At 32.7% G+C, this 23843-nt stretch overlaps 2 protein-coding genes across 6 annotated transcripts in view; one reads left to right on the plus strand and one right to left on the minus strand.

Annotated features, from left to right (window-relative positions):
• LOC121383177 (receptor expression-enhancing protein 1-like) overlaps positions 1-7132 on the plus strand; it is a 52979-nt gene extending 45847 nt beyond the window's left edge. For both annotated transcript variants that reach the window (XM_041513023.1, XM_041513024.1), the window contains one exon: positions 527-7132. In XM_041513023.1, the coding sequence (XP_041368957.1) occupies positions 527-607 (81 nt within the window). In that variant the 3' untranslated portion in view covers positions 608-7132. The remainder of the gene's footprint in view (positions 1-526) is intronic.
• Positions 5615-23843, minus strand: part of LOC121383176 (COBW domain-containing protein 1-like) — a 31879-nt gene continuing 13650 nt past the window's right edge. For 3 of the 4 annotated variants that reach the window (XM_041513019.1, XM_041513020.1, XM_041513021.1), the window contains exons 9-15: positions 20648-20734; positions 18951-18995; positions 17842-17892; positions 16433-16493; positions 10640-10774; positions 8773-8896; positions 5615-7767 (exon numbers count right to left, since the gene is read on the minus strand). In XM_041513019.1, coding sequence (XP_041368953.1) covers positions 7703-7767; positions 8773-8896; positions 10640-10774; positions 16433-16493; positions 17842-17892; positions 18951-18995; positions 20648-20734 — 568 coding nt within the window. In that variant the 3' untranslated portion in view covers positions 5615-7702. The remainder of the gene's footprint in view (positions 7768-8772; positions 8897-10639; positions 10775-16432; positions 16494-17841; positions 17893-18950; positions 18996-20647; positions 20735-23843) is intronic. The other variant, XM_041513022.1, reaches the window with a different exon arrangement.

Raw genomic sequence — 23843 nt, forward strand, 5'->3', positions numbered from 1 at the left:
TCCTTTATGTTTGCATTGGCTAACTTGATTGGATAGAATAATTACTTCTACAAATTTGGAATAATCTGTTCTAAACAGTAATTGCTCTCTGATAATAAATGTGTGTATTATGCTTTGCAAAACTACATGTATTTAAACAGCTTTTGTCTCTTGCAGGTGTCATACATTAGCTGTAATTCTTATGTGTTAATAAAAAGTGTATTTGCCTTGCAAAACTAACTACAACTTTAAGTCTTAACAGCTTTTGTCTTACAAGTCAAGTTTTTGGTCGTGTTAAGAAAGGTGTTATGATTCTGTGTTTGACATGCTTAGTCTGTTATTTGGTAATATAGCAGTTTCTATATGTTTATTAGTCATGAGACTGCTTGTAGAAGAAGCACCGATTACATAGACGTTGGAAGATGGCAGCAACTGGGCGGGGGGGGGGGTGGGGGCACTTATTAAATGCGAGTTCATATTGTGGCCCCCCATTTTCCGACAGATTCTGAACTAAATGTTTAACCATTTGCAATTTTTGTTGTTTCAGCAAAAACAGATAAATGCGTATGGAACTCTACCTCGGTCATCAAACCGCAAGCGAACCTCTGTGAAGAAATTGGTTCAGTGATGTTTGAAATGATCATGCTTCCCTTTGATGGAACTGTAACAGTAAGGTGTGTAACCAGTGATCTCACAAGTGCATAGTTTCACATGTTACAAGGATAATAACCCAATGAATTCTCCATTGGATAAAATTACTGGAGTCTTTCACAAACGAATAACCATAGCTGAGCTTTCTTTTGTATTATGAAAAACATTTGATTTCAATTAGAATTATTCAATGGCCATTTCAGTTCATAAAATAATTAAGCAATGTTAACACAAAATCTATTATTAATTTTATTTCTTTTTGAAAGAAGCTTTTTAAAAACCATTGTTACCAATAATAAATCTCCAGATAATGAAAAAAAATGAAAAAAAACAGTGGTTTTAATGCAGCAGTACATGTATTTAATTTTGAACTTAGTTTTGAATTGTTGGGGCTCTACCTTGAAGTTTTAGAAACATTTTTTACAATATATCATTTTATCTTTATGGTAATGGTTTCGATATGTAGCAGAATAATTATTGGTTTCATACACTAGCAGAAATTGGTACCCAGTATTAATGATACACGCTTGACATTATCATTTATCAGTTGTAATTATAATATGTATTATATATTAGGTCAGTTACCTTGTCACATGCATCATTCATCAGCAGTTACAATGCCGATTTTCAATTGGGACTGGATTGTTTTTTATGAATACTGGTATAGTAAAATTACCATTAATATCTAGGTGGGGTGGGGGGTTGTGAGGAGAAACTTCTTGGCTTTTATGTGACTGGACCATTTATTACTGGCTCAATAGATTATTTTGAAACATGGTAAAAAAAAGTTATTTTATTTTGGGATAAAATGAGTATGAAAGTTACTATATCAGTCAATAGGGTTAGCCTTGGAAGTTGTCCAACATTTAATGTAAAGAGTGGAAGATGGGTTGATGGTCTGTATATCTGTGATACAGAATGATCATAGTGTCCATTATATGATTAAATGATAAATGATTTTATAACTTTTGTTACTGGCTGTTGTTATGTCACCAATCGGAACTTGATAAGGAAAGTAATTCAGTCATAGTCATACATTTGAGTGACAGGTTTCCAGTCAGCTTTGATCACTTTCACATAAGGCCCACTTAACATTAATATGTTTTCACGCCCATTTCCAGCAGCAGGAGTTTATCTGTATAGTGCATTTAGATAGTACCTTTTCTATATATGCGATTCTGCATGTGGGCATTCAGTGCATTGAAAAAAAGTAGATACGTTTTTCAGTGCGATGATGTCAAAGCGCAAAATAAATATATGTACTTTTAGCTTAAAAGTGCACTTTGACAATGTCAAATTTTGTATAGTAATCCACTTGCAAAAAAAAGTAGATACGGAAAAGTAGATACGGAAAAGCATATTTGCTTACAATAAATCATGCGCATAATCGCATTAATGGAAAGTGGGTCTAAGAATGATCAGTTTTATTGCTAGTGTTCCAAATTGCTGTAGGTTTATCAGTGTTTCATCACCTAGTCTTTCATAGCAGTTTTGTTATTTTATATTTTGTATTTTATTTTTTATATATATATATATATATATATATATATATATATATATATATATATATATATATATATATATATAGATAGATAATTAAAAGACCTATTTCTGAAATGGGAATAAGTTGCCGAAAGGTATCATCTGTTAATTGCTAGATGGAACTTCAGATAGAGGTTACAATACTAATTACGTCTCAGTCTAATTATGTCTGGTAGTTTTGTACTGAAACAGCCTTATTATAAAGAAGTAATGTTTCATGAAGAATTTGTCATCTATGAAAACTAGTGTTTAATTGTAATGTATCATGCATAATTTACATTATAATTGTGTCTTTCTAGTAGAAGATTCATTGTTTTTGCCACAAATGGTGAGTCAGATGTATTTACATAATAGCGGTAAAACATGTATCGGTATATGTATCTAGTTTCTAACAAGACTGCTATCAAATTGTTTACTGCAATCCCTTTGTCATATATATGTACACTGTTGTTAAAATGAGGTGGTGATAGTAAACTACTTGATACAAGTCCCAATTCTGTGGCTAGCCATTCAGTAAACTTTCATCTGCTTGGTTGAACATACTGCAAATATGACAAAATTTCAGTGATTTCCAATGACATTAATAATAACCAATCAGTGTTTTACCCTGATATCGTAACCCTGTAAGAACATGACCAAAATACATATTTGTAAAGATAACGGAAGGAATGTCCAATGTTAAGTAACTGTATGTGTATAATAATGCTGTGGTTTGCTCAGAATCTCAGGCAGGGTATCAGGTTTAGTTAGGTTACGTACACGGTATATTCCAACATATGTTAGATATTTAAATATGTGTGGTATATGTATTGTTGGAAACTGTTCTAATTTTGTAGTGTTACAGATTCTATAATCAGCATTGGTATGATAGAAACAACGAGTTGTGTATTACACAAAGAAATCTTTTCTTATTCTTCTCTGGAATACTCCTGGTAGTTTTAAGTTGTAGTGAAAAATATGTTTATATGTGTATATAAATATTTGTAGAATGTTTGTTTTAAGGCAAGTGTGAATGTGTTTTAGGGCTTTAGATTGCACCAATGTTAAGGCAATCAATGTTGTGCCCAATATAATCACTCCCAAATTAAGTACAATATATTGACCTCAAAAGCACTGTAGATTACAATATCTTGAAATGCATTTGTGAATATCTACAAGCCTTCAGCAGTTTTAATAACAGTAAACATAGAACCACTTACATTGTCAAAAACACAATTCTTATAACATTACAAACAGTACCTAAAATATAGTTTAAAATATACTTCAGTCTTTTTTGTCTTTTTCTTTACCATAGTGATGGTGATCAATCTTCTATAATGATATTATTTTCTGCATGAAATAGATGCCCAGCATGTAAAAATTACAAGTTTAAATGTCAGTTGTAAACTTTATTTCACAGCAAACATGTGTTCCTTTGTCGTGATACTTTTATTCTGTTTTGGGTTTTTTTATTATCTCAGTTACTATTATATGTGTGCTGTATATAATATAAACACATATCTACAAATCTCACAACATTTGGACTTTTTGCTTCTTTTGTTTGTTTTACATTGTCATGACAGAAAAAAACAAATTGTTTGTGTGTGTGTGTGTACACTAACTTGATTTCACTTTATCCCCCATACTCTTGGATATAATTGCAGGTCTAAAGCATATATAACACATGTAAAGTATACATCTCATGATTTTGTACTTTCTTAAGTTCTTCACTTGGTACATCATTTGTTTTTATTTTACAATACCATAATACATGTTTCTATTAACATTCAAGTGGGTTTTTTTACTGTACTGCATTAAACATTCCAAATTGAGGAAAAAACCCATCTTAATTGTTTTTGTTTCCACAAGTCATCAAAAAAAATGTGTTTTAGAAACTTTATGAAAACCAGATTCTTTTTTTTATTTTATATTTAAGTAAATATTTTGCAAGTTTAAAAATATGTAATAACAATAAAGTCCATGCATTATTAGTTAATGTATAAAGCTATCGTATGAATCAACTGTGATAGGCGTTTTGAGTAGGTGGCCTTGATATAGAGCAAATGTACATGCATAAATTATGTGTACCATAGTCTGGTACAAACATTACAGTTTAGGATGGGATTGTTGTTTTGATACTGTTTGATTCCAACACACAACTATTCATTCTCTGTGTATTACAATGCATTTTGTTTTTCTTCTCCCCACATACTCTGTTTTTTATTTTCAAATTTGTAATAATTTTAAGAACTAAAGTTTAATATTATACACTATTTGAATGTTATAGTATGTAATTAAAAATTCAAATATTGGTCATATTTGAACTTTGTATTGCTTGCTATAATGTGAAGACGTGTATAATATTGGATATATGTAGGGCAGTCATGATTTTCATTCAGCTTTCTGCAGAATATGTTACATAACATTCACTCAACTTTTTTCTTAGCTCAAACTTGATGGCGGCACTGACAAGAAGTGCCATGGTTGTGACATGAATTGCTGTAGGTCACGGTCTTCACTGATATGTTTTGCTGCTGGATAAAAATTACTGCTATCAATTGAAAGGATAAATATTTTTGTTTGTGTTTATTTGTTCCAAAAGTTAATGGGGTTTTTTCTTCTTTTTTTAAAGTTATTTAAATAATAATAAGAATTAAAACAAAATTTAATTTAAAAATTATATAACATCCAGAGTGTATCATGTATCATAATGTATCATTTAAATTCTGAAATCAAATACATTTTTGACAACGGCTTTCTGCCAAAAGTACAGAACAGAATAAATCCATATTGGAAATTTTTTTGTGGAACAAGATTTAGTTGACTTTTAAATACCTTCGATGTAAACAAATGTTTTTGCTAAATGATAGTCTTTGAAGTATAAATGGTACTGTGAGAGTAGACATTTTTGTCTAGATATTAGTAGTTTTTTTGTGTGTATGTGGTTTAATTTTGGTTTTTAAACAAAATAAATCACATCATTCAAAAGAAAAACGTAGTTAGTGATAAACGCGGTTGTGATGGGCATGTGTAAAATTAATTCTTGTTAAAAAAAATTTAGTTGAGAAAGCTGTTAATTTGCTTCTTTTTTCTTTCTTTATCGTGTGAATGATGAATGCTCTTTGTTTTGCACTTTTTAACATTGATTTTGTCTTGCCTTATGAAGCAAAAAGGACAGGTATTACTTTTTGGGCGGCAGTGACAGCATCAATTTTTGCATCAATGAAGCTTGGTTTTAATTGCATCTATGGATATTCATCACAATGCTTATAAAAAAAAAAAAATTAATTTGTTTTGTTTTATAAAAAATACTTTGGGTCTAGCTGAGCTTTAGCTTCAGCTCCAATTCTCAAAAACTAGTTATATCAATGAAACTAGATTTATGGTTTCATCTATTGATGTTCATCATATGTGATAACAGAATTAATTAAATTAAAACTTTATTTGAATTTCCTTAATTGTATTTTTTTTTTTTTTTTCTATTTTTTTCTATTTATTTTATTATTCTTTAAAAAAAAATATGGACAAATTTTAATTTTTTAACGTGACAGAAAATGTGAAGCATTATACCAAAATAAAAATGTAATTAAAAAAGGTTTGTAAAATATTTTGTTACACTACCTGTACATATCACTTTGTGTAGTTTTAATTTTAGATTTGCATTCTATAGTAATTACTGATTACACTGTAGTCCTCACAGATCACTTGTGATATTGCTGTGATGTTTATTATATTATTTAAGCCATTTATGATATATTTAATTACTCTCCAGTACTTACAAATGAAATTTCTGCAAGTGAATAGTTGGCTTAATAGGGAATCGGTTGGAATATCATCATCGATCATCAGTTACAACCAGTTAACTTTTGATTATACAATGTTAGAATTATATAATCGTATAAGGCTTTCAAGTAAGATTATACACTTATTGTTGTATTTGCTAATTTTACTTTTAGTACCTGTTCAAGACCTTTTTTCTTTATGTACACATTAAAAGAAACAAACCATGGTACATTTGTATATTTATATCAATTTCATCATGTAAACTAGGAAAATTTACAGGTAACATTTTTCACAGCAATCAACTATATATTTTCTAATGAATCATCAGGAGCCCAACTAATAATCGATCAGTGGAACCTCACTACTTAATAGCACTACAAGAACCCATGATACATGTTATGATTGTTTTAAATGTGTATGACTTCACTGAACAGTCACTATATTATAAGTGTTTAATAACATTCTCACCAATGTCCTTTTACACAATCAGTGCAAACTTTAATTTTCATAAAGAAAATAAGCCTTTGCATGAATGGTAGTATGTAGTGAATGTATAGTAGTTTAAAAGAAACTCAAATTGTAAAAAATAAGGAATGCCCTATTTTTTATTTAAATACAAGGTAAAAAAAACTTTACATGTTGTTAATTATTGATGTCGAATGTACTGTAATTGTAACATATATATATAATTTTGGAAGCAAATGGTTTAGTAAATGCACCATCTCACAGACTATTTTTATGGGTCTAAATCCTGTTCTCTAAACCTTTTTCTCCCATCAAAATGTAAATAATTAAAAAAAGTGTTTTTTTTTTTTTTTTTTTGTATATCCCAAGGGAGATAATCTAAATTGCTTTGGTAAAAATGTGGAAATCCATTTAGACAAGTCTACCACATAAGAAAGAATCGTAAACTGACCTTCTATATGACTTGTCCCACAGCAGTGATCATAGATTTTGTTGGTGGTGTGTAAATTAGGAATGCAGACTCATTTGTTGCACTGTGTATATGTATATCAGTTATACAGGTCCGGTTTTGCATACAGTTGAGATAAACATAACAATCATGCATTATGTTATTAAACTGTGCCTTGAGCTTCCGGTTTCACATCTTTGACCAATTACTTGGGCAATCACTTATTTAATATTTGTGTGATAAACATGGAGGTGTATATACAATAAATACAGCTTATATATTTTTCTCAACATTGTTTGTTTTATAACACGGTGCTTTGTTCAGTGATATAAAATAAACACTTCAGATTTTTCATGTTTTGTTATGTTCTCTATTTCAGTTATTATTGCAACCATCCTTGCATTATTATTGCAACAAAATGGGCCATTGTACTAGTAGCTATTTTCTAAAAATAACTAATACCAATCTTGTTATTGACCCATTTATGATGGTTCAACAGTGTAATTTTCAAGCATAGCTGTGTATAGTGGCAATGGTGGGATAGGGCAGAGCCAATATGTAAACTATAAGTAAACACCATTCTTAGTCTTCATGGTTTATTTGTAAAACAATGATGAGAGATTTCTGAATACATTCCAGCACAATCACTTCAGGACTGTGTTATAAACCTAATGAAAAAATTTGAGCAAAAATGATACTTTTATTTTTATTGTGTACTAGACAAAATGCACAAAAGTTCATAAAGATAGCACTGGTGCAATACTCCTTGGAAGAATACCAGTCTTGTTAGTATGTCAAGAAGTATAGATAGCTAACACCATCACTGGTGTAAAGTTTTTAACTGAATTCACTTTGTCATCTCTCTGACGATATACATTTTGAAAGATGTTCTTCAAGTACAGATTTATCCAAATTTCGACCTGTAATGACAAAATCAGTGTAAACTTGTTAAAATAGCTCATTTTACTTTTATTAGAGTTTTTTTAATGAAGTAACAGAAAATACATTCACAATTATTTACTAAGGTCGACGACAGTCACTCTTTCACACCCTTGTTTTGGTTTCGTACACAATAAATATAACATATCTTAACGAAATATTCTTCAAACACATTCACGTGCATTAGTAATGATTAAATAAAAAAATTTCAATAACAATTTTGCATTGAATTTGTCCAGCGTTCTTAAAAGGGAAACGTCATGTATTCAGTTAGTTATTGAAAGATTTTTCACATGTAAAGTGACGTCATGCAAATTCAAACCATGGGTCCGAAAAGTCTGTCGTCGACCGTAATAAATAAGCAACACATAGGTTTTAGGAACGTATGGTTATTAGTTAATCATTTTGATCAAAAGTTTGTCTTGTTTAATGACACCACTAGAGCACACCAATTTATTAATCATTGTACGTGAAACATTTGGCAGTCTTAGAGAGGAAACCTGCAACATTTTTCTACTAGTAACTAGGGATCTTTAATATGTACAATCCCACAGACAGGATAGCACATACCATGGCCTTTGATATACAAGTCACGGTGCACTGGCTGTAATGAGAAATAGCTCAATGTGCCCACCGACAAGGATCGATCCTAGACTGATGACACAATAACAAGGGGATATTTTATATGAACTCTGCAACATAGTAACAATATTTATACTATGGCTTATGGAAAGAACTATTTTATACACCAACACATCTTAAACCACGGCTATTTGGTGACAGTTGACAAAGGTGAAAGGAATACTCCCAGCAAGGGATCTTTTTATATGATCAAACAAGGAAGATGAATCCTAACACATGCTCAATCTCAGACACATGTCTGAAAACTACAAAGAAATTTTGTTGAAATGTTCATGTGTCACCGAGTTTGTATGTACATAACACTACCTTTTATAAACAAAATTAAAAGCAAATATTTTTCTGACCTATAAACACCAAAGTGTTGTGTCTGTCATTTTGGCCCCATGGAATGGTAAACCGAGAGTCGTACAGCTCATGTACTGCCTGAACAACCAGCTGTTTTTCATTACCGGCTATTGACACTAGTCCCTGTGGGCAATGAAAAATAACAGATTAAACAAAGCTAAAAGTTTGTATCAACTATAAAAACCGAAACGGACAAAAGTAAACATAATTGGCTGAATTTACAAAGCCTGTTTTTCTTAAACACTGGTGTTTAAGCATCGTAAATGTATGTAGTTACACGCGTGTAAGATGTAAACAGGTGTTTAAGCATCGTAAATGTAGGTAGTTACACGCGTGTAAGACGTGAACAGGTGTTTAAGCATCGTAAATGTAGGTAGTTACACGCGTGTAAGACGTAAACAGGTGTTTAAGCATCGTAAATGTATGTAGTTACACAGGTGTAAAACATAAACAGGTGTTTAAAGCCGCACACCCTAGTTCCATCCAGCAAAAATAAATTATAATTTGGTTAATCTACAAACCTGTAACACACTTAGATCACGTTTTTATCAAATGGAGTGAAAAAGCAGGTTTTATATCGATAAATACCATGGGAATCCCCATGTCCCAATTGCTTGAAATAATTTTGAAAGTTAGTATTCTGATGTCACCGGTAGATGTCGCTCGAAGCACAACAATGCCTACGTCATGACAAATTTCGTAGACTTGGGGTGCGTTCCTTTCACCTCTCCTGGACATGTTCCAACTGTTCTGTCCTGGTTGTATCCCCTCTCCAGATATCGTAAGACTTAGCAAAATTATTGGTTTTAAGGGTTTGTAATGTTTTGTATTGAGACACTTACTTGTCTGAACTTTATTGTTACTGAAAATGTTCACGAAATGTGAAGAAATATCTCACAAATGAACAACAAGCAAACGACAACAAATCGGATGTTGATTGCGCGAACCGTGCACGAGAAAACAAACCGAACCAAAATGATAACGGTCACGTGGTATACCAACGTCTGACGTTTACACAGGAAGATTCCCTCTAAAAATAGATTGGACCTCGCTTGCTTAACGTTTTTTTCTCGAGTGCGCGCGGCATTTTAAGAAATACAAAAAATGCATTTCGTGGTTTTACAAACATCAGGATTACCAAAAAGCACTTCAGGTGAATGGAAATGTGTATTCTAAATAATAAAATGTAAGTAAAGTGCAATTTTATTTGTGAAAAAAATTGGTTTAATAGCGAAAAACAACGCCGTAATGGTTAACAACTAGCCATAACTAGGGCGTGTCCCTTTAAGCATTGTAAATGTATGTAGTTACACGGGTGTAAGACGTAAACGGGTGTTTAAGCATTGTAAATGTATGTAGTTACATGCGTGTAAGACGTAAACAGGTGTTTTAAGCAGTGTAAATGTATGTAGTTACACGCGTGTAAGACGTAAACAGGTGTTTAAGCATTGTAAATGAATGTAGTTACACGCGTGTAAGACGTAAACAGTTGTTTAAGCATTGTAAATGTATGTAGTTACATGGGTGTAAGACAAACAGGTGTTTAAGCATTGTAAATGAATGTAGTTACACACATGTAAGACATAAACAGGTGTTTAAGCATTGTAAATGAATGTAGTTACACGCGTGTAAGACATAAACAGGCTTTGTAAATTTGGATTCAGAGTACTTATTATATCTTAAAGTAGTAAGCTACTTATTTAAATTAGTAATCTATATTTATTAAGCTCCTTCCTAAACAATGAAATTAATCTGAAATGTAGTTTGTAAAACACAGCTGGCATAGATGTTACAATAACATGAAATTGTGACAAACGTTCATTGTACTTGCTGAATTACTACCTAACATTATTACATTGAATATACCTTCAGTCTTAGTACTTCTGTGACCTCACCCTCTGATGTGTTCACCTGTCGTTCCCACAAGAGATTCTGTAGAAAAGTGTCGAGTGCAGACTGTGTCATGTCACCAGACAGCTCCACTGTCACTGATCTAACCGTCTACAAGCAAGCACAAGCAGATCAAAGTTAAAGTATAAGTTTTGTTTAACGACACCACTAGAGCACATTGATTAATTAATCATCGACTATTGGATGTCAAACATTTAGTAATTCTGACACGTAGTCCGAGGAAACCCACAGCATTTTTTCTGCGGCTCTATCGGATAATCAGTTATACCGGTTATTAGCATAAATTTGACATGCACGGGGCTATGCAATTAAGCGTATTTGACTATCTTCAAGTTGACCAACTTTTCAGAATTCCAAAATTAATGCCAAATATCCTAATTTTTTTCAAAGACAATTTTTTTTTTAAAGCAACTAATTCTTATTACATTCTACATTCTCGGAATTAAATATCTTTATCTCTCATTTTAACCTGAACTCAGTATTGTCTACAGAGATTTGTACCATTACTAAGGCTTGTGTCTATTGGCTGTATTTGTCAAAAGCTGCCCAATAAAAATGTTTCTTACAATCAAGAAAACTGAAGCCATACATGAAAATGTTCTTTCTTACTGTTTATGCTCGGGTAGGTTATATATTAATTTTAATGAGATTTCAAATAGCATATACTTGTGTTCCTACGGGGCAAGCATCAGTTCTATTAGAATATGACTGAACCTAGAATAAATTGCAACAGATGGTGTTTTTGTTTTATATTGTTTAGTTGACCCCACTGAACATTATATCCAAAATCTACCCAAATCTGACACCGAGAAAGGTGCTAATTAGCATAAATCCAATATGGTTGCCAACACAAACTTTGAAGCCCTATACTTCTTAAATGGTTGATTTTAGACCCCATAAATCTGTTAGGAGTAGATAGAAATATGATACCAAAGAATCAAAATGTCTTGTTAAACATACAGTGTGACTCACATATGATGTCATGTCTCAAATATGAAGTCATATGACATCATCAAAACTCAAAATGGCTCACATTTAAGATACATGTAAAAACAAATATTTTCCAGAAGATATGATACTATACTCATAAATTTATCCACGGATTTACCTAATAATGCTTAATTCTTAATGATGTAATATCACACATGATAGGAAGGATGATAACATGTACTGTCAGGTTCAGACATTTTGTTTCAGAGGAAAACAAATGTTTAAAATAATGCCATGAATTTCACATATTTCCTGATGTGCTATCTAAAATAATATTTGACAATTTATGTTGTCAAATCATAATTACACAACTTGTTCCAGGTCATCTAGTTTTCTAACATCTACCAAAATATTTTGGCTACCAACATCTCTGAACTTGCCACATACACAAGAACATTCACATACATGCCTCTGCGGTTGACCTTGTTCAATGACATCTCATAACTACAACTTGTGAGGAGTTCATTGTTTTATATTCAAAATTTTATTTTATTTTTATAACGGTCATCTCCAATTTCTGGCTTCAGACCTCTTTTGCTACCTAAACTAGTACCTAATAGTATAGCTGATAATTGTGACACCTGGCTGCTTTACAAAAAAACCCACCTTGTACCTTCTTAAGTATTGCACTTTTCACATTACAAACAATATTGAGGTTGTATGGCAACTACAAACTTCCTGTATATAAAATACAGATGACAAATTTGCTCATCAAATTAACCCTCAACAAAATATTGTCCCAAACCAGATACAAGTACTAAAGTCCGAACCAAAATGTTAACAACTACCAAAAATTGCTCTCCTACCTTTAATTTTCGTTAGATTTTACTCACATTTTGTCCAAACAGAAATCTGGGAAAAACCATTGCAATAGCACAGATTCCACATACTAGATAATAACCATGTCACCAATATTGACTTCGCTGAGATCGCATTGGGCAAAAAGCATGTAATTTTGTGCCGGCTGCCATTTTGACTTTTTATGGAATATTCTCCAAGAGGGGTGAAAGGATATGACTTAATCTAGCAACGTCATAACATGTTATGATATAAAAGCAAACGTGATGACGTAATATTAATTTTTGTTTGTTTAAATATACCACTAAAGATCATTGATTTTATATTAATTATGTCACATACTTTGGAGGCTTTCACCCCTCTTGAAGAATATTCCATAAAAAAGCAAAATGGCAGACGGCTGAAAACTGCATGTATTTTGCCCTATGCTATCTCAGCAAAGTCAATACTGGTGACATCGTTACAGTCTCATATGTGGAATCTGTGTCACTGTAATGGTTTTTTCACAACTTGTGTGTGGACAAAATTTGGGGGAAATGTAACGGTAATTAAAAGTAGGAGAGTAATTTTTTGTAGTTGTTAACAATTTGGTTCAGACTTTAGCTGTCAGTGTCTTCAATATACATGGATGTGAGAGGGGCTGGAACAAAAAAACCTTACTGCTCACCTTCTTTCTTGCCAAGTCAAACAAAGGCTTTCAAATAGCATATCCTGGATTGGATAAAACCGGCCAATCGCAGCGAAGCTGATGAAATTCAGCCAAGGGATGTATTATGCGCAAATACTACTTGATATCGTGTGATATTACTTTTGTTTTTCCATTTTCCCATCGGTTTTTTTTTGTTTTGGTTTTTTCAACGAAATGGAAAAGCATATTTACACGTTTTCACGTAGCTCTCACATCCTTGAATATAAAATTTTAAAATCTGTTCCTGGCTTTGACTTGTGTAATTTCAGTGAAATACCAACTCTAGTTTTTACCATCAGAAATTTAGTGTCTTGGTCTGCATTAACCTTTGTATACAGTTTTCCCGACAAGAATCACTGTCAGTATGAGGTGTTCACGAAAGATGAGCACATCCTCCCACAGCTGTGACACCCAACATAAGCACATACTTCAGTTGTGGTATCTATTGTTTTCATCTTTAATGATGAATAATGTGTCCAATATGTTTACCAAAACAAAATAAACAAGGCTTGTTGTGTAGCTATAACATCACACATCATTTAGCCAGTGATGGGTCACCATGTCTATCATACAACTTTTGGAAAGCATTGATGGGTCTTTGAATGTCATAACCTTGATTAAATAACTTTTGTGCAAAAAGTATATAGCGTTCTTTGAAACTGGAAAACAATAAGCATGCCCTAAGGTATTTCAGAAGCAGACACCAAAAAACATAAGCATGAATATTGCTTAACACAAAAGGTAAACTGAATATTGGAACGCTGAACACATCCCTTTTGTCAAATATCTTACTTTCAAGGCTATTGTCATTTTCAATCTCTGTAGTGTCCAAGTTATCCAAAGTGTTAATGAATGTATGACTGATGGCTTAACTACACATTGGCTATAGAGTCAAACAAAGGTAGGTACATTAACAATGGCCACACCAATATAAACATTGGAAAGTAAAATTAAAACAAAGTACGTAGTCGTGTAAAAATACAAATATCATAGGTAAGTAAATTAACAATTTTGTATAAAATTGAGTATCTCTTTAGAATTTCAATTAAAGGTTGAAGGTGGAATGGAAAAGATTCCACTACATTTCTTTTATCAAATATATCTTTTTACTTTGTTTGAGATGATGGCACCCAAACCAAATGTGCTTCATCAAGGTTTTAGTAAATAAAGTCATCAATTAAAGGTGATAGTAATGTAACTAATGCAGAATGATAGCCAGTTTTATAACATGGGTACCAGAGTCAGTTCACCACAAATCAGTTCACCCCCACCCCACTCCACCCCATATACGATGAAATGGTGCAAATATAGCAAAGTACCTGTGGGGGGGAGGGTGTTCTTTTTTTAAGGGGGAAGTTCCCAGTCACATATAAATAATTATACACTCATTTACAAATGACAAAGCATGCATTTGTTTGTTGCTGTTAATTACTTTACTAGGTATAGTAATTTTATTTACACTGATGAATATATTTAGTATGTTTTACTCGACAAACCATAAAGTATGCCTAAAAAGGAAGAAGAAAACATCTGCCACTCTATGTGGATTGATTTATGCTTTTACTATTCAATACATAACATTGAATCCAATAAATACTATAAATGGGTTTTTTATTTTGCAAATGCATTAAATATGGCATTTTGCATGCCATTTAAATTATTTTTATAAAAAGGGCATTTTGCATACTTTAAATTATTGTTTGAAAAAGGGTGTTTGCACGCTTAAAAGAGAAAATATCAGAAAATTCCAGAATCAGAATTTGTTTCCATTAGGTTGGTTGTCCTGCAATATTAATTACGGTAATTGAAGTATAAAATAAACATTTAAATTCTTGTATAAAATAATCAACATTAATTGGAGTATAAGATAAACATGTAAATACTTATTTGTATAAAATAATAAACATTAATTTCCACAAATAAAACTATCAACAATAATTTGCTTATAAAAATACTCATCATAATTAACATTTCCAAAATAAACGGAATTACACATATCCAATGTTAAATCACAACAGAGCTAGTTCTACCACTTGCCAATTGCTAATTCTAAAAATCTTTGGCAAATTTTATTTTAATTTGGCAAAGTAATTTAATGTAATAATTGATATTTTGTTGGAGAATGGCTGGGTTTGTGCAATGTTTGAAGTTTAATTGATAATCTGGTGAAGTTGTTTGTTAAGCCACAGCTAGCCCTACAAAGTTAAATATTGTCATCTTAATCTCTTTGATTTACAGGGCCCACGATATCTCCAGGTAGACAAACTGTTCCTTGCCATATTTAACCAACAATTATAATTATGTTTATCTCATGATTGTTGGTTTGGTCCCTTCAACATTAAAATAATACGGTTTGAGTCTGTAACCATAACTGTAACATAAAGACAAAAAATCCAGATTATTTTGTAAATATGGGTTAATGTTAATGTTTTTAGTTACCCCCCCCCCCCCTCCCCAAAAAACAAAAAAACCCAACCCCCAACATATTTGATAAATGTTTATGTTACAGTCTAGAAGTCTGAGAGTGACCACTGTATCAAGCAAGAAGGTTAATGAATGATAGATGTTTATGTTACAGTCTAGAAGTCTGAGAGTGACCACTGTATCAAGCAAGAAGGTTAATGAATGATAGATGTTTATGTTACAGTCTAGAAGTCTGAGTGACCACTGTATCAAGCAAGAAGGTTAATGACTGATAGATGTTTATGTTACAGTCTAGAAGTCCGAGTGACCACTGTATCAAGCAAGAAGGTTAATGAATGATAGATGTTTATGTTACAGTCTAGAAGTCCGAGTGACCACTGTATCAAGCAAGAAGGTTAATGAATGATAGATGTTTATGTTACAGTCTAGAAGTCCGAGTGACCACTGTATCAAGCAAGAAGGTTAATGAATGATAGATGTTTATGTTACAGTCTAGAAGTCCGAGTGACCACTGTATCAAGCAAGAAGGTTAATGACTGATAGATGTTTATGTTACAGTCTAGAAGTCCGAGTGACCACTGTATCAAGCAAGAAGGTTAATGAATGATAGATGTTTATGTTACAGTCTAGAAGTCCGAGTGACCACTGTATCAAGCAAGAAGGTTAATGAATGATAGATGTTTATGTTACAGTCTAGAAGTCCGAGTGACCACTGTATCAAGCAAGAAGGTTAATGAATGATAATGCTCTTATATAGGTTCGATAATGATTACCGTGCCCTAAACTCATAATTCTGCTGAAAGGTTCCGTCTGGCATGGTCAGTGTTACTGATTAGGACACAACTCACCCTGTCATGGTGATGCTTTTGATCTTCATGAAAGCCTCTATTTCTAAATATTTCTTGCAGGCTGAAATGAGATAATTAAAAACACAGTTCAGTTTCATGTAGCACACAATTCAGTGTCATCATCTAGGGTTGTGGCATTTACAAAATTCACTCTTTGTACCTATCTTTTACACAAACCACAAATTCAAAGTCAAACACTTGATGAGAACTGGCACCTGCGTTGATCAACATTTCGATTTATTACTATATTCATACATCTGAGCTACAAAAAAGTATCAGACTAGTAGTATAAGTAATCAGTAACTTGAAATTTGTTTGAAGACGTGATCAGAAATATTATAATTTATCAACACTTAGATTTATCCAGGGTTCAACAAATTCACTAGCCCTTGGTCCCAGCTAGTGAAATTTTGGTCTGGGCTAGTAAAAATTATCAGCCACATTACTGTAATACATAGGACACTAGTCAAGGCTTCTGTAAGGGCTAGTGAAAATGATCAGCCACATTACTGTAATACATAGGACACTAGTCGAGGCTTCTGTAAGGGCTAGTGAAAATGATCAGCCACATTACTGTAATACATAGGACACTAGTCGAGGCTTCTGTAAGGGCTAGTGAAAATGATCAGCCACATTACTTTAATACATAGGACACTAGTCGAGGCTTCTGTAAGGGCTAGTGAAAATGATCAGCCACATTACTGTAATACATAGGACACTAGTCGAGGCTTCTGTAAGGGCTAGTGAAAATGATCAGCCACATTACTGTAATACATAGGACACTAGTCGAGGCTTCTGTAAGGGCTAGTGAAAATGATCAGCCACATTACTGTAATACATAGGACACTAGTCGAGGCTTCTGTAAGGGCTAGTGAAAATGATCAGCCACATTACTGTAATACATAGGACACTAGTCGAGGCTTCTGTAAGGGCTAGTGAAAATGATCAGCCACATTACTGTAATACATAGGACACTAGTCAAGGCTTCTGTAAGGGCTAGTGAAAATGATCAGCCACATTACTGTAATACATAGGACTCTAGTCTAGGCTTCTGTAAGGGCTAGTGAAAATGATCAGCCACATTACTGTAATACATAGGACACTAGTCAAGGCTTCTGTAAGGGCTAGTGAAAATGATCAGCCACATTACTGTAATACATAGGACACTAGTCAAGGCTTCTGTAAGGGCTAGTAAAAATGATCAGCCACATTACTGTAATACATAGGACACTAGTCAAGGCTTCTGTAAGGGCTAGTAAAAATGATCAGCCACATTACTGTAATACATAGGACACTAGTCAAGGCTTCTGTAAGGGCTAGTGACTTTCTCAAACATTTGTAAAAACACTGCTTCATTATAAAACAATCTGGACAAAAAAACTAAACTCTTGCGTAATACAATGTCTCACCTCTTTTGTCCTCCATAAGCATCAAGATCTAAAATATCTTCAAGGTTAGTTCTGGAATAAAAACATGACTAACAATAATCTATTTTTAATTAATATACAGTCAAACCTGTCCTAGCGGCCACCTGTATTCAGCGTTCACCTGCCTTAAGTGGCCACTTTTTCCCCTCCCAAACGATTTATAACGTAAATGCACCTGTAATAAGCAGTCACCTGTCTAATGCGGCCACCTAAATCGGATCCCAAATTGCTAAAATACCTGTATTAAGAGGCCATATTAAATGTTTACTATTATTTAAAAGGGGTATTTTAACAAGAGTGATAAGGTGCAGCAAATAACTGATCTTCACACTGTGTATCAATTGAGAAAGTCTGACTCTGCAATGCATCTAATCGCTTCTGGGCAGGTTAAGCTTGGCATTTGTCGATTCACTTACTATGACAATACACCGCATGAAATAGGAATTAAATAATTAAATAGAAAAAGAAAACAAACTTGCTGAGAATGGTTAATTTAATACATTCCATTTGCATTTTTTTCTGAAGGAAACAACATGTCATAATTTGATTTATAGTCTGTGAAGCACACATCTGTTGATTAGCAGTACAGATGGTAAAACAAGAAACAACAACAAATGTGTTCAAGAATATATATGTGGCAACTTGTAATCAGCGGTCACCTGTCTTTAGCAGCCACTTTTATTTACTGCCGTTTATACTGCTTAAGACAGGTTTGACTGTATATAAAACAGGCTGACTGAAATAGACACATAACCAAAATCAAGAGTGTATGGGTAATATTTATGAAGCTGGCTGGTTAATTAATTCCATCATCTGCATACTTATGTTAGAACAACTTCGCTGATTCACACAATTTGCAGATGATTTTTTTTTTCAACCCCGATGAAGGAAAAGAAATAACAGACAATAATTAAGTGAAAAACTATTGTAATTTTTATAAAATTTGTTCTTTGCAGGAAATGGATTATATGTAATAATTTAACAAGAATATACTGTATTATATTTTAACAGATTTCCTTGCACAACTTCTGAATGGCTAACTGAAAATAAACAGCAATAAACTTTAACAAATCATAAAACAAATTACTCACTTTGCTTTCGTTGTTGTTAAAACTTTGGCAAAACTGTTAATCAACCTGTAGCAGAAATAAAGAAAGAGTAGTCATTCAAGTGGCCACATAGTGGTCACAGGGTCACTTTAAAATCAGTCTTCATTTTCTACATTTATGGGCTGATGGAACATAGAAACCATGTATCCATTTTGATAAATTCATAACATTAGTGCAAAATCATAGTGCATAAAAATGTATGCTCACAGTTACAGTATGTCAATGAATGTAACAGTTTAGTATAATAATACAAGATGGTATTAAAAGTTATAGAATGGCATCTTCAAGCTAAAATTATTTATTAATGTTTTGTTTCAAAACGTAAAGATTACACCCATGTGTGCAATTAATAATTTATTTATAAATTAAATGTTACAATAGTTAACTGTGCCACATGCAATTTTAAGAGGACTTTAAAATATATTATTATTATAAATGTTATATTTATGAGTAATCTGCTTCTTACAAAGTGCCTATCCTTCATATAGATTATACTCATGTACAGTTTTAAGTTATTTTATAAATCTATTTGATAGTTCTTCTGGCAATAAGCAGTAAGATTTTAAATATTTTTTCAGACAAGCCAGAAAAACTACAGCCTTTAATATTAAATACAGAGTGCACTACTCATAAAAATACAATTATAAGATGACAGAGAATAACACCATATCATAGAAACACACAAAATATATAGAGAATAATATATAAGTAGCCGTTAGATACTATTTATCTCACAAGTTATTTTAAAATGTATCTAATGAGCGAAAGCAAGTTTGATACGTTTTTAAACAATGAGTTGTTAGGTATCCCCAAAAACCAGGTTTTAAGCAAATTTTAACATCTTTTTCGACTAACAGTTATTTACAGCCACTGCATTTGTATCTGACTTTATGCGTCACAGACACATGCATGTCAAGTTAACTATACATCACAGTCTAATCGATTTTCACTGTGTAGTTTTTCATTAGATATATGGCAATGGTGACCTGGTCATCACCTAGGAACAGCCAGTCGTATAATGTATGTCTTGAAATTGTTAGCACATATGTTAAAAATAACATAATTTTATTACTCGTATGGGCTAAAATATCCAGGGTAATATTTTAAAAATATTTTCTTGGTGTGCAGATTGCTTCAACAGTCACTGATTGGCTGGCTGGCTTAAAATTGATGACATGCAGCAGGTTTTTTGCTAAGGCCACAACTTCACTTTCTTCTTTTATTGTTTCCATTCTATGGTATATATTCATAAGCAGCAGCTTTAACAACACAAACAAAATAAATTATTCTCTAATTCAATTAGTCATATTATTTTATACTGTATACATTTGTGTGTGAAAAGAACACAGTTATGCCATGACGTCACCTGTATTACATCATGTAAGGCATGTAAGTTTATGTGACATGATGGCTGATGGAACTGCTTTAGATAGCAGAGGGATTTTCATATAAAAAAACAGTTAAGTGACAATAGGTAAAAAAAAAGCATAACCAACTCACCATGAGAAGTTACAAACTATTTGTCACTCATGAATATATGTCGTAAAACTTTGCCAGAGGTTCAGTTTTTCAACATTAATTCACTTGGGACAGATAGTACATAGCTCATTAGTTATTCTCTAAATATTCAATGAACAAATTAAACTATGGTTGAATTAGCTAAAAAAAACCCAACATACTTGATTTCAGCTGTGATTGAGTTCAGTTCCTCTGGGGTTACTAGATCTATCTTGTTTACTATTAAAACATCAGCCATTGCAATCTGCCTGCCAAAACAAAAAGAGTATATATATATATGAAGAGTTTAGGTGCAAAACGCGAGATATCCATTTTTCATTTTCAGTAAAATTGCTTTTTTTAATTGGCGTATATCGCGTTTTGATTTTAAAAAACGGGATTTACCCAATACAATTTCATAAGGATCAATCACGTTTTGCAGCAAATCAGCGGGCCTACGATTAGCCCTTACTGACATACAATAATGGCTTTAACTAAAAACCAGAAAGAAAATGGTTTATGTCGTGTTTTGCGCCTGAACTCTTCATATATATATATATACTGATGGAAAGAAATAAGGGAACACATCGAATTGTAGACCAAATTTAATTCACTACTAGCGTAAAATGTCTGTATTTCATACCAAGTTGTAATGTGGGATTGAATGTCTGTAGTGTTGAATGTGCTGCCTATATGTTCCCAGTCAACTTCTGACAATATGAATTGATTTTTGATGCAGTCATTATTTCTGGTTGCTATCTGTGTGATCCTTTATTTCTTTCCATCAGTGTGTATATATATATATATATATATATATATATATATATATATATATATACACACACAGTCAAACCTGTATATAATGGCCACCCAAGGGACATGACAAAAGTGGCCGTTATAGACAGGTGACCCTTATATACAGATTCAAAATTAGAACCCATATATTAAAACATATCACAACTGTCGCATTTTAAAACTATTCCCACACTAGCTTGTTTATGTCATCATTGCCTGTTGCTTTTTTCTTTCGGCTGAAACATTATTGTCAAAATCGGCCAGAACATCAGCTTTCCTTTTTAAAATAGAATAAATCCGAGAACGTCCTACACCAAAATGATCGGCGATCTTTCGCGCACTTAAATTGCCTTTCTCAGATTTGTTAATAACGTTGATTCTCTGTTCTAACGTTAAAGCAGTACGATTTTTTGGTAGCATTTTGCATGCAAACGTATTCGTTAATACATTTCGCAAACATTGACATCGACTTGCAGAAGATATTTTGTTTAATTGAAGGTTATTACCCATGTGGCATGTTTAACTCATTTGTTTGTTTCATGTCACTGCTAATCCTTCAGTGGAGTATGACCGTTAATTTACAGCTGAATCAGATCATGAGTCATTACATAATCCTAACACGGGACATCTTTACTGACCGCTGCCTTCAGCAGTTCATGTTTATTTACCAATTATGTCTGGTTAGAAACAATCAGACACTTAACATAACACCTCATCTGTTTTGTTTCTTGAGACTCAATAGAGTGACCATACATGCAGATGACATTATGTACAGCCAATGGGAAGTCGTCTACTGTTCAGTGAGGATGCTGAGAGCCAATCGAATTACACCACCAGTAACTGCGTGTCACGGAAGTGCCGGGTTTTTTTAAAATTACGATCAGAGAATTACAATGGAACTTTACTTTTACGGAAAATAAACGCAAAGTTACAGACATGGCCATATAAACACATTTAATTTATAATTTTTAAGATGACTGAAAAAATAAAGACAACCAGGTACAAAAAATAAACCAAAAAACTTCTTCACGACGATCATCTTGTGACCGTTATAGCAGGTTCAACCTGCGATTTTGTGTGAAAAATAGTGACCGCTGGCCGTTATGGACAGGTGACCGTTATGTACAGGTCAAATAAGGAAGGAAATGCATTGGGGGGATTTATAGTGGTTGTTATAGGCAGGTGACCGTTATGTACAGGTGACCAGGTTCGACTGTATATATAAATATATGTATGTATGTATGTATGTATGTATGTATGTATATATATATATATATATATATATATATATATATATACTGTAAACCATGAAAAAAATGCGTGCGTATAAATTTCGCGTTGTTTGCGTCCAACCTTATGTCGTGAAATTAATACGCACGCACTATTTTCCAGTTTGAAGTGTGCTTAAAGTAATTTGTTTTATTTTGAAATATTTTATTGAGAATAAAATTCACAAACAGATTCACTCAACAGGCACAGCCTATACACGAGCTCTCCTTGATTGCGACTTATCATTAATTGTTTTATGTAACATCAATCGATGGCGACTAATCGTTTATTGTTTTATCTACCAAAGGGTGTTAACAGTTAACAAATGAAGCTGTGAGTTGTGATTCTAATGCAGGTGAGGTGGGTAGGGCCTAATCCCCTCTATAGACTCTGTACCAGGCACAATTGCTTGATGTAGGATAACAGAATATTGATTTACAGACAGTAACTTTATAACAATTACAGTGAGCTGTCTTTATCCACTTCTTTTTTTTTTGAGCTGTCAACGGTCGTTCGCGAAATTTACACGTCGCGAACATACGCTAAGGTATACATTCACGAAAAAACCACGTCGCAATATTAATACAGTTTACAGTATATATATATATATATATATATATATATATATATATATATATATATATATATATATATATATATGAATTATAGTCACATTTTATTACTTTCAATATTATACGGTATATATATACAGCAGAATCTCATTGGGTTGAACACCTTTGGGACACCATAATTTGTCTGACCCATCGGCTAGTTCGTACCAAGAATTCAGCCACCTACAGGAGTCTTCGTATCCCTTTATAATTTGAAATTATTGTTTAATCATTTAAAGGCCAAGCATATTTATTTATTTATAATTTTGTATGCACCAAAAAGTTATCTGCATAATATACTGCAAAAGAAAATACTTAGTGCTAGCATAACCAAGCAAAATAATTGTTAGGACTTGCTTTGAGTTTATGGAGTTAACTACAATTTTCACATGCATAATAGAGACAAAATTGTTGCCATTCCTTGTCAGTCCATTGCATCAGGTTACTGTCACTTGCAGCAACAACAGGTGTTATAAACGGCTTTGCTAAAACAACAAGGCAATCATTGTTGACAGCCTTTCAAGAGATTCCACTGTATTTATATATATATATATATACACAATACAGTATTCTTCCTGGTGTGGCTGGTATAGTGCTCTACCTCTTGGGGAGCCAGTATAAATATATATACCGTTACACCTTTTGTTACTACTTAAAGTTTCACGCTATGAGCGATCATTGGGTAACGTGTAACTGCCCTGTC

Source organism: Gigantopelta aegis, chromosome 10, assembly GCF_016097555.1.
Source record: "Gigantopelta aegis isolate Gae_Host chromosome 10, Gae_host_genome, whole genome shotgun sequence".
Classification (NCBI taxonomy): Eukaryota; Metazoa; Mollusca; class Gastropoda; order Neomphalida; family Peltospiridae; genus Gigantopelta; species Gigantopelta aegis.